The 12,419-nt window shown below is 44.7% G+C and overlaps 1 protein-coding gene across 7 annotated transcripts in view; it reads right to left on the bottom strand.

Annotated features, from left to right (window-relative positions):
* Window positions 1–12,419, bottom strand: part of PCM1 (pericentriolar material 1) — a 224,952-nt gene that overhangs the window by 138,730 nt on the left and 73,803 nt on the right. For all 7 annotated transcript variants that reach the window (XM_073583641.1, XM_073583639.1, XM_073583635.1 and 4 more), the window contains exons 5-6: window positions 9,809–9,986; window positions 2,546–2,655 (exon numbers count right to left, since the gene is read on the bottom strand). In XM_073583641.1, coding sequence (XP_073439742.1) covers window positions 2,546–2,655; window positions 9,809–9,986 — 288 coding nt within the window. The remainder of the gene's footprint in view (window positions 1–2,545; window positions 2,656–9,808; window positions 9,987–12,419) is intronic.

Here is a 12,419-nt window from a genome sequence, read left to right as displayed (position 1 = left end):
CACAGGCGGCCTGTAGTAAATGCCTACAATGGTGTCCTTTCCATTGTTCTGTCCTTGTATTCTTACCCAAACAGTTTCCACAGAACTCCCAGTCTCTGAAGCTTCAATCTCTGTGCAGATATACGCGTTTCAAACATACAATGCGACACCCCCTCCTCGTTTATCAAGTCTGTTTCTTGCAAATAAGTTGTATCCTTCTAGTCTTGTATTCCAATCATGTGTATTGTCCCGCCAAGTTTCAGTGATTCCAATTACATCATATTTCTGTTCCTGTGTTAGTAGTTCCAATTCTCCTTGTTTGTTGCCCATGCTTTGTGCATTAGTATAGAAACATTTTAGTTTGTGATTGATTTCTCTTTCTCCAATATTTTTATTAATTAGATTCTTTCGTCTTTGTTCTTCCTTTCCACTTCTAATAGCAGAGTTCTCAATAGCATTTGTCAGGTGTATGGCTTTTTCTGGTCTTTTGCTTCCCTTCCCATGTTGTTCTAGTTTAAAGCTCTCCTTACAAGTGTAGCAAGGCGACTTCCAAATACATGCTTTCCAGTCTTCGTAAGGTGCACCCCATCTCTAGCAAGTAGTCCATCGTATAAGTAGTTCACTCCGTGATCCAGAAATCCAAATCGTTGATGACGGCACCATCGACGTAGCCAGTTGTTCACCTGCAGAATCTTATTCCACCTCCTTGTTCCATGGCCATCCACTGGGAGGATGGAAGAGAAGACCACCTGCGCTCCCAGTTCTTTCACTTTCTTGCCTAAGTCTTCAAAGTCTCTGCAGATGGTTTCCAGGTCGTTTCTTGCGGTGTCATTTGTCCCCACATGTAGTAGCAGGAATGGGCAGTCTTCTGTAGGTCTGAAGAGTCCTGATATCCTGTCAGACACATCTTTAATTTTTGCACCTGGAAGACAGCACATTTCTCTTGTAGTTATATCCGGTCTGCAGATAGCGGCCTCTGTTCCTCTCAGCAGGGAATCCCCATGACCACCACTCTCCGTTTCTTCTTCACAACATTTTTCTTTCTCCATCCAGGAGGACTCTGAGGGCGTACAAGGTTGCTGTTTGTTGGCAAAGTCTTATCCTGATGTATTTCTTCATCGTTTTCCTGCGTGAGAGCCTGGTACTGGTTCCTGAGCAGTATGGGTGCTGACTGCCTCCTGATCCTCCTGCTTCTCTGGGTCACATGTCTCCATTCCTCTGTTTCTTCAGGTGCACTTCGAATTTCTTCTCTTTCTGTAACATGAAGAGATAATTGTGCTCTGTCCAAGAACTCTTCACCTTCCTTAATGATCTTCAACGTAGCTAACCTCTCTTCGAGATTTTGCAACTTTTCCTCCAACAGGGACACAAGCTTGCATTTGTGGCATGTGAAGTTTGGCTTTTCCACTGGTAAATCTGTGAACATGTAGCAAGAAATGCAGCTCACCAAATGGCTCCTGGCCTCTTCCATCTTGAGATTTCTTAAAAACGATGAAAGATGATGTGGTATGCTTTGGATCATGAGCTGTACCACGCCTTCACCATACTTTTCTCTTTCCATCATTCTGGTAGAGGTTGATCTTGGTTTCATCTGTCCAAAGAATGTTCTTCCAGAACTGTGCAGGCTTTTTTAGATGTTTTTTAGCAAAGTCCAGTCTAGCCTTTTTATTCTTGAGGCTTATGAGTGCACCGTGCAGTGAACCCTCTGTATTTACTTTCATGCAGTCTTCTCTTTAAGGTAGATTTGGATATTGATACACCTACCTCCTGGAGAGTATTGTTCACTTGGTTGGCTGTTGTGAAGGGGTTTCTCTTCACCATGGAGATTATTCTGCGATCATCCACCACTGTTGTCTTCCGTGGGCGCCCAGGTCTTTTTGCATTGATGAGTCCACCAGTGCTTTCTTTCTTTTTCAGGATGTACCAAACTGTAGATTTTGCCACTCCTAATGTTGTAGCAATTTCTCGGATGGGTTTTTTCTGTTTTTGCAGCTTAAGGATGGCTTGTTTCACCTGCATGGAGAGCTCCTTTGATCACCATGTTTCCTTCACAGCAAAACCTTCCAAATGCAAGCACCACACCTCAAATCAACTCCAGGCCTTTTATCTGCTTAATTGAGAATGACATAATGAAGGGATTGCCCACACCTGTCCATGAAATAGCCTTGGAGTCAATTGTCCAATTATTTTTGGTCCCTTTAAAAACAGGGTGGCACATGTTAAGGAGCTGAAACTCCTAAAGCCTTCATCCAATTTTAATGTGGATACCCTCAAATGAAAGCTGAAAGTCTGAACTTCAACTGCATCTGAATTGATTGGTTTAAAATTCATTGTGGTAATGTCTAGAACAAAAATTAGAAAAATTTTGTCTCTGTCCAAATATATATGGACCTAACTGTACCTATTAAACTCGGTAAAACAGCGCCTTAATGCCCATAACCTTTAGTTTGAGTAAAGTGCTTCCTTTTTTATCATATTCATCAAACCGCAGCTGACAAAGACAACTTTCTCAGAGCGGACAACCACTGTAATCAAATACATTATATAAAAAATATATATGCAGTACCTGAGCATCATGCAGTTGGTTGTGAAATCGCTGGATCAGGTCATTCAGTTCTTCGTTTAGCTCAGATGTTAAGCTCAGACCAGACACGCTTCCGGTCGTTTCTGTGACAACTAAGACCAGATAAAAAAGAAATTACTGTATTTTTCGGATTATAAGACGCACTTTTGCTCCCCCAAATTTTGGGGGAAAGTGTGGGGGGGTGCATCTTATAATCCGAATGTGTGCTGTAGGGGGGGGGGGTTGCGGGTCTGGCATGGTGTCAGGGGGCTGTGGTGGGCTGGATGCAGAGACAGAGGGTGGTCAGTGCTCCCGCTCATTAGGCTCATGTAATATAAACTGCACCCGCTGTCCATCACCTCGTGCTGAAGCCGTGCCGAGTTGGTGGACAGGGGAGCAGCGCATATTGCATGTGCCTGCACTCTCCCCCCACTGCCCAGTCACTATAGTCACCTTCTGATGATGGCTCCGTGCTCCCAGCTCCCCCCTGGCTCTTCCTATTGGCACAGACACAGGAAGAGCCATGAGGGAGCTGGGAGCACGGAGCCATCATCGGAAGGTGAGTTAACTGTTTGTTATTTTATCATGTGGGTGCCAGCAGCACAGGGGGGCATATCCAGGATGGGATGTGGGGGCCATGTGCTTGCCAGTAGCACAGGGGGGCATATCCAGGATGGGATGGGGGGGCCATGTGCATGCCAGCAGCACAGTGGGGCAATGTGCCAGCAGCACAGGAGGGCAATGTGCCAGTGTAGCAGCACAAGGGGGCAATGTGCCAGTAGCACAGGGGGGCCATGTGCCAGGATAGGGGTTTAATAGATACCAGGATGAAGGACATATATATGATTTGTAAGACGGACACTGGCATTATAAGACAGACCCCATTTAACATTAAAAAAAATTCTCTTTGTTCAACAAATTTGGGGGTGCGTCTTATAAAGCGAAAAATACGGTACATTAGACAGCAGATCGGGTTTATTAAAAGTGAATAGAAAATGGGAACATTAATTGATATTCTAGTAGAAGCACATGAAACATTCTTTTACCCTTGGCCCAACAGCACCCACTGGAGGTTGTGGGATCCGCCCCAAAGGAACAGGAAACCTACAGAGAGATAAAAGGGGGCGGTCCGCCTCTCCTCAGTTTTGGTTTCCTGTTCCCAGAGGAACCTCAGGAAGAATCCTTCAGAAGACATACCTGGGCCAAGGCATGCGGCCTGTGCAGTTTCTGCGGAACAGCAGGGGCTGCGGTCCAGAAGCAGCGTCGGGGGAATTCCGTTAAGACGGCTCCCCCCTTCGTCCGGTGGATGGTCTGGAGCGATGACCGGGTCCGGGAAGGGCCGCCCGGTCTCACTCAGGAGCACATCGGGGGAGGCCGCATGGAGTGCCGATGCCCAGCGGTGGCTCTGGGACTAAGAGGAGCTGCCGCACTGGAAGGGGTAAGAGCGCCAGTGGCGTGGGAAAAAAACAACCGGCAGCTTTCCAGGGCCAGGGGACGCGGCCAGGTGTACAGAGCGGCCTGCACATGCGCCGCCCGACGTTGATGCTCCAGGCCCCGGAAGTAATGGGTGAACTTCCGGGGCACAATGGCTGAGGTGCAGGGCGCCCACTAGCGCTACTGCGCAGGCGCGAAGCACGCGACTGGACCCGCAAGTGGCTCAAGAACTTGGAGGTCGAAAAAAAAAAAAAAGAAATATAAATAAGTGTTTATTTAAACGAACGCCGCAAAGGTCGGCGGTAGGTCATGTCATCCCCAGGAGATGAGCATCCCCTGACAGGGGACTCTGCAGGTGTCCCGAGACCGCTTTGGCAGAGGATCTACAGACACCACTCGCAGAAGTGACGCCAGGACTGCTCCTCAGCCATCTGATCCGGTACCATAAGCTTCACTGGGTGAGTGAGCAAAACATACTCTGCCTATTAAGCTGACACCCTCTCTTTTCTAGCCATGTCTCCCCCCCTCTTCCAGACTAAGCAAAGAATGCGCTTGATGCACTCAGCATCTCCCTGACTCCTACCCCCCCCCCCAAAAAAGGGGGCTCTGCAAACAGAGAGAGAGAGACCAGACAGGGGGCCGCAGTGTCATCTAAAGACATACGGGCCATCATTAGAGAGGAACTACAAGCCATCGCCCATACTAGTATTCTCTCGTAGTCAAGGGGCAAAAAAAAAGAGAAAAAAAAAAAAAAAAAGAAACAAGTGACTCTCCGTTCAGAGTCAGAGGAGGTACAAGAGATAGCCTCAGACTCCTCACTCACGTCATCATCGTCGTCAGAAATTGAGGGACGATCATGTTTCCCCCTGGATAGTGTTGATAACCTGGTCAAATCCGTAAGAAACACTACGGGGTGTGAGGAGACAAAGGGCGCTCAAACCACGCAAGATATAATGTTTGCGGGTTTGGCAGAAAGAATAAGGAGAGCTTTTCCAGTAATATCGGCAATTAAGGCCTTAATAAAAAGAGAATGGGGAAAGAAAGATCAGAAGTTTTCTCCCATCGGCCTCAAAAAGGAAATATCCATTTAGTAATGATGAACTACTAAAACGGGGGGAAAAAAAAAAAAAAAACTCCCAAGGTCGACGCTGTTGTAGCCGCCACCTCTAACCAATTTACTATTACGGTAGAGGATGCGGGTTTATTGTCCGACCCATTAGACCGCAAAGCAAAGGCATCAATAAAAAGGTCATGGGAATCATCCACGGGTTTTAAAAAAAAAAAAAAATAACAGCAGTAGCCAGCACATGCATCGCCAGATCAATGCTCGTTTGGCTACACCAGTTGGACCAACAGATCGAGCAGAAAGTGTGGAGGGAAAAGCTGCATGCAGCGCTTCAGTTAATTAGAGGAGCAGCAGCCTGCATGGCCGATGCATTCGCAGACACCCTACGTTTAGCAGTAAGATCGGCGGGTCTTGTTAATAGCGCCAGGGGCACTATGGATGAAAAGCTGGAAGGGGGACGCACAATCAAAATCTAAGATCTGCGCGATCCCGTGCGAGGGCGAGTTCCTCTTGGGAAAACCCTAGACGACATACTCGCCAAAGCTAAAGAAAGGAAGAAGGCTCTCCCTGACTCTATCCCTTTCTATAGGAAAACCTTTTAAAAAGGTGGCCGTTTGGAAGAGGAAGCAATGGAAAGACGAGATGGGCCACAAAGAAGAGAAAGCATGTTTAAGAGTTCAGGATAGAGAATAAATACTGAGCGGTCAATTCCCCCAGCAGGGGGGGTAGACTGAAACTTTTTGCTCCAAAGTGGAAGCTAATAACATCCCTTAGTTCACCAGTACAACAAAAAGCCTCGAAATGGGAATTCGGAATTAATTATCCAAGAGGGTCTTAGTTAAAGTCCCAGAGGGACAAGAGGATAGAGGGTTCTACTCTTCTTTATTTTTAGTTCCCAAACATGATGGTACGTTTAGAACAATCATATATCTGAAAAAGCTTAATACGTTTATCAAAAATTATAAGTTTAGATGGAGTCGATCAGGTCCACCATTAGGCTATTCTTTCCAAATTATTTTATGACGGGCATCAACCTGATGCTTACTGTCATCTCCCTATCCATGACAGATACCAAAAGGTACCTGAGTGTCGCAGCAGCATTAGAAGGCGAGATTCGGCATTTTCAGTATACAGCCAGGCCTTTCGGTCTCTCTAAAGCACCGAGAATCTTCTCTAAAGTGATGCCGGAGGTGATGGCGTGTCTTCGTCAAAGGACACTTGATCGTGCCCTACCTAGATGACTTTTTAGTTATCGGGAACTCGATCGCCCAGTGTACTAAACGTGTGGCTGATACGGTCTCATCTTTGCAGGTTCTAGGCTGGATCATCAACTTCCAGAAGTCCAGACTTGTTCCACTATCCCCCCAGAGGGGTTTAGGGTTCCAGTTAGACTCCACGACCCAGAGGGGTCTACTTCCTCAGGTAAAAATTATGCTCATCAAAGATAAGGTTAGAGCAGCAATAAACAGACCACGCATATCCCTGAGAGAGGCAATGTCATTGTTGGGGTTGCTCACCTCCTGTACCCCGGCAGTTCAGCGGGCCCAATATCACATCCGCACACTGCAACATCACATCCTCCAGGAGACAGACGGCTTGGCGGTCACCTCGAGAGCAAGATAACCCTATCACAGGAAGTCTTGACTTCTCGAGTATGGGGGCTAGATAGTAACCATTTAACCACAGGAGTTCCATGGGTAATATCGCCGTCCCATACTATAACCACTGACGCTAACCCCCATGGCTGGGGAGCCCATAGTGGGAATAGCTGCTGTCAGGGAAGATGGAATAAGGAGGAACTATGATATTCATCTAACTTAAAGCAGCTGACGGCAGTAGATTATGCGTTAAATCATTTTCTTCCACAGCTTCAGCAGAAGCATGTCAGGATCCTATCGGACAACACCACCACAGTGGCATATTTAAACAGACAGGGGCGTACTTAGAGACTCTGATGTCTTCCGCAGCAAAAACCTTAACATTAGCCGAAAATTGTTGGTCGTCCCTTTCTGCCCTCCACATCAAGAGAAAGAACAACCAAGAAGCGGACTTCTTGAACCGATACACACTTCGGCAGGGGGAATGGCGCCTCAATCACCATGTCTTCAGGGACATAATAGCTCAATGGGGGCAGCCTCAAGTAGACCTGTTTGCCACGAGAGAGAACAGACAAGTAAAAACATTCACCTCCCTGTCCTTGATGGATCATTCAGACATACTAGACGCCCTTCAGGGCCCATTGAAATTCGACCTAACATATGCCTTCCCTCAGATAATCCTTCTAACCACAGGTCATTCGGAAGATCAGAGCGGACAGGGCGAGGAAAATTTTGATAGCACTGTTCTAGCCCAAGAGACCATGGTTCTCATGGCTACGAACCATGTCCATATCAGATCCTTGGGTCCTGCCATCGATCCCCAACCTACTCTCCCAAGGCTTTTTTCTCCACCCACAAGTGGACAGCCTACACTTGTCGGCGTGGAATTTGAGAGGCAGCTACAAAAAACAGGAGGGTTTTCTGAGACACATTATTACGGTCCTACAGAGTAGGAAGCAGTCTACTACTCAGATTTATACAAAAAAAGGAAAACATTTTCTGCAGTTCTATACAGCCTCTCACTCCACAAAAATTCCAATAATTCCAGGATAGGAACTTATACCAAAAGGTAGAAGAACGGGGACTAGCAGTAAATACACTGAAAGTCCAAGTGTCTGCATTAGGAGCACTCTACGGCCATAATATAGCCGGAATAGATGGGTGTCCCGATTTATTACAGCTTGTGAACGGATGACCCCTGTTCACATACCTAGAATCCCTCCTTGGGATTTTAAATTTTGGTTCTAGACACCCTAACGGAAGCCCCTTTTGAACCAATAGACAGTATTTCTCCTAAATACTTGTCACTCAAAACGACCCTCTTAATAGCACCAACATCCGCTAAGAGAGTTAGCGACATTCAAGCCTTATCCATAGATCCACCCTTCCTATAAACATATCAGGATAGGTTGATCTTAAAACCAGATTCCTCATAACTTCCTAACGTATCAGCAAAATTCCATAGGTCACAAGAGATACGTCTCTCCACTTTCTTCAGGGATTCCTCCACTCCTGAAGAACAGAGATTTAACACCTTAGACGTTAAGAGAACGGTCTTAAAATACATCGAAAGGTTCTGGAGCTGGAGCCATTGTAGGGTTCTGTTCATATCTTTTCAGGTCTGTAAAGAGGGGTACGGAGTCACGAAGAGCACCATATCCCGATGGACCAGGGATGCCATCCGATTAGCTTACTCCGCGAGAGATGAAGATCCTCCGGAGAACATCAGAGCTCATTCTACTAGAGCAATGGCATCATCTTGGGCCAAGAGGGGAGACGTTCCAATCGAAGCCATATGTAAGGCAGTAATTTGGTCAACCCCTTCTACTTTCTATAATCACTATAGACTTGACCTCTCATCAACTTCCAACCTAAGCTTTGGCAGGACTGTCGTTGGCACGGTGGTCCCACCCAGGTGATGGTCTCTGGAATGTCTCCAGTGGGTGCTGTAGTGGCGAAAGGTAAAAAGCCGGATTACTTACCGGTAATGCTCTTTTAATGAGTCCACGACAGCACCCGCTCACTACCCTCCCTATGAAGATAATAGCGATAGATACACCATATATTATGTATTCCTTAAATGTGAAGTAAATAAGTTAAACTTAAAATGCAAGAACTTTGCCTAACTATTGGCGGTCCTCCTGATACTCTGAAATACAACTGAGGAGGAGAGGCGGACCGCCCCCTTTTATCTCTCTGTAGGTTTCCTGTTCCTTTGGGGCGGATCTCGCTACCTCCAATGGGTGCTGTCACGGACTCATTAAAATAGCATTACCGGTAAGTAATCCGGCTTTTCTTTTATACTTTGGGGCAGATTGAGCTTTTTTTTTTTTTAATAAGTCTTTTCTTGTAGCATTCATTTACTTTTTGCGGCAAATTTTTCAAAATGGTGCCCGTGTATTTATGAATTTTCCATGAAACAGACAATGCTCTATTTTAATTTGACTTTTTTTGCAACTTTATGGTGCAAAAATTGTCATGTTTCGCTAAGGCTATGCGTTTGCCGGAGCAGGCGTCCTTTTAATGGTGCGCTGTGCGCACCACGGTGCGTTTGGCGCAGGTCGGCCCACCGTCAAAAGGACGCATGCGCCGGCAAACGCATACCTGCGCACGGCCTGCGTACCCAATGCTAAAGATAGGGTATGCAGGCCGCATGCAGCATCATGCGCCCATAGGCGGAGCTGACTGGAGGAGGCGCGGCAGGGGGCGGAGCTTCACGACGGCCCTGCGCATCCCTCCGCAGCTCCAGGAAACCCTGAAAGTAGCCCGAAATGTAAAATTATATATATATATATATATATATATATATATATATATATCTCTATCATAAAGTGACTGGAATACATTTGCACAAAAATTTTGGAAACTTTTTAAAAGGTCACAATTGACTAGTTAGCCAAGAACATCTGAAAACCCAAATACCGCTACAATGCCAAATATACATATATAAAAAACAACACAAATTAAAAAAAAAACCTACATACAAACAAAGAAGCAAACAAACAAAACAGGCACATTCATTTAAAAAAAGACTTAAAAAGAAGATGGGAAAAGAGGTGAAAATCATTAAAAATAAGACAGGCCAATTCTATAAAAACCTGTCCTTATGGAGGTGATCATACAGGTGCAAGAAAGCTCTACTAGCTGTACCCCAAAACAGCCACTTACCGGTTTCATCCATCACGGCAATGGCTTGTTCAGCCTTGTGCTGTAAAGCAAGGAGAGCCGCTTGCCTTCCTTTTAAAGCTCTGAGTTGCTCTTGCTGTTGTAGCATTCGTGTCAGTAGTGCATGCTGTTTTTTCATATTTTTCAGTTCTTCCCTGGCCTCCTGCTGAGGATCTATTGCCTGAAAGATAAAATAGCAAATAGTAAAAAAAAAAAAAAAAAAAAACATGAATGTTTATTTTCCAGGATGTTGACATTTATTTTTAATTAATTTTCCAGGAGTGCTATACATTGGGTATGTATACAGCAAGAAATGAGCACCTATGGCGGCCATAAAAAAGAAAGTTCACTGATAGAAACCAGTTATTAGTCTCCAAGAAGTGATGATTGAGAACCATGACCTCCTACAGAGAATAACAGGCACGTGCAAACCGATGCCTCTATGTGTATAGCGTTACTATACTGTAATCCACACTGTATACTTTTTTACTGTGTCCCTCGGCATAGGAAAGCTTAATACTGTAAACTTCTCTATAAAGTGGAAAAAAGGACAGCATGAATCTCATGGGGTATACTTGGAAACCTAAGGACGAGGCAGGGAATATTTCAGACGTGTAGAAAAATAAAGTGTGAGAATAGCCCAACTCTCCTTCACCATCTAATTACAATTCTTTATTATTCACTATAGTTCATAAAACAAAGCTAATAAGCTACAAAGCTGCCAGGAGCAGTATCCCAATGTATCCTGTAGTAGCCAGTGTAAGCATATAAGAAACCATCCTCAGATTCATGCAGTCTGAATTATGGGAACCATCGGTCAAAGGCTCAGTTGTTGCAGCTGTGTATGTTTCACCCTGCAATTCTGCACTGTTCCAGAATAAGACATACCTTGAAAAGCCAACCGGAAAATACATGGCTATAAAGTCTGTAATGAGGCAGATGCAAGATATCGTTGGTAAAAGATGTTCATAGTTTACATTACTGGAGATACAACACTGGTTTCTTACATTCACTCAACACAACAAAACAAACGGATCATTCTGATAAACACGATGCACCACGATAATGCAGTAAGTACTGGAGATGACAAAAAGCTGCAGAATTTAGATAATTTCACCAAAGGGGCAGTTGATACACTTGATCACCTTAAAGCTACGTTCACAAGCAAACGGAAAACCAATAGGTAGCCAATGGTTTTATTTTATAACATTCTTGATGCTTCTGCCTACAATGCATTAATTTTATGGTGTGAATTAAACCCCGATTGAAATGCCAATAAACTACATTATCAAAGAATCTTTCTCGAAGAATTATGAAAGTCACTTGTTATGCCATGTTATTTTAGGAAGAAAAGTAAAACCCCGAAGTGAAGGAGCAGCAGCCATAGTAAACCGTATCCAGCAGCATGCTCAACAACACAAACCCTCGGCCTCTACCAGCACTGGAAAAAGACTAAAAAAAGAAAAAGATGGACAAATGCTGCATCTTATGTGATACAACAAAATGTTACATGTTCTAGTTGTAGTAAATAAATAAGTAAATGTAAAGCACATGTGAGTTATTTCTGTGCAGAATGAAAGAATACCTGAAAATAGCAATAAGTGAACCTGTACAACCCTTTTCTAAACAAAATTAAACAAACTGAAGTTTTGGTTTTCATTTGTTTTTGACCATCCATGTTCACATACAGAAAAATAATGTAACTGCTATTCGAATAATTGAATTAGAGTAGCAAAAAGTCAAAATTAACAGACTTTAATAGGTTGTACTATTATTGATATTATATTGATGAGAACAGTACAAGTGTATAGCCAATACGAACAGAACAGAATTCATGACTAGTGATGAGCGAGTATACTCGTTGCTCGGGTTTTCCCGAACAAGCTCGGGTGTCCTCCGAGTATTTTGGCGTGCTCGGAGATTTAGTTTCTGTAGACACAGCTGCATTATTTGCAGCTGCTGGACATACTGAATACATGTGAGGAATGCCTGTTTGTTAGGGAATCTCCACATGTATTCAGGCTTTACAGCAGCCGCAAATCATGCAGCTGTGTCTACAGAAACTAAATCTTCGAGCATGCCAAAATACTCGGGAGGACACCCGAGCAATGAGTATACTCGCTCATTACTATTCGGGACCAATAAACCAGGAATAGTTATTCTTTTCCAATAAGATACTTGTACTGTTAATTTAAAATAAATACTGTTCTCATTCACTTAAAGGGGTATTCTCAAGTTTCTCTTGAGCAGATCAGAACTATGCAGTCTAATTACTTCATGTTTTCTAGCATGGCGGGTTCTCCTGCTTGAGTGATAGTCCTGGTGAGTAGCAGAGCTGTAGTGTTAGTAGAGCAAAAAATCTCAGAACAACTTCTGCTGTAAAGGCCCCGTTACATTTAGCGATGCACCAGCGATCCCGACCATGATATGACCCGGTCAGGATCGCTAGTGAGATGCCAAACAGGCAGATCTCACCAGCGACGCAGCGATGGTCGGCGGTCGTTACTCACCTGTCAGACTCAGTGATGATGACAGTCTTCTGCCGGCGTCCAGCAGGAAGCCGACGGCGAGAAATGGACCAGGATGATCTCGCGCGATCAGCGATAGCCGGGGG

The sequence above is a fragment of the Dendrobates tinctorius genome, unplaced genomic scaffold (assembly GCF_039654945.1).
Source record: "Dendrobates tinctorius isolate UK_male_01 unplaced genomic scaffold, ASM3965494v1 ptg000079l, whole genome shotgun sequence".
Taxonomy (NCBI): Eukaryota; Metazoa; Chordata; class Amphibia; order Anura; family Dendrobatidae; genus Dendrobates; species Dendrobates tinctorius.
This window is presented reverse-complemented; position numbering and strand designations above follow the sequence as displayed.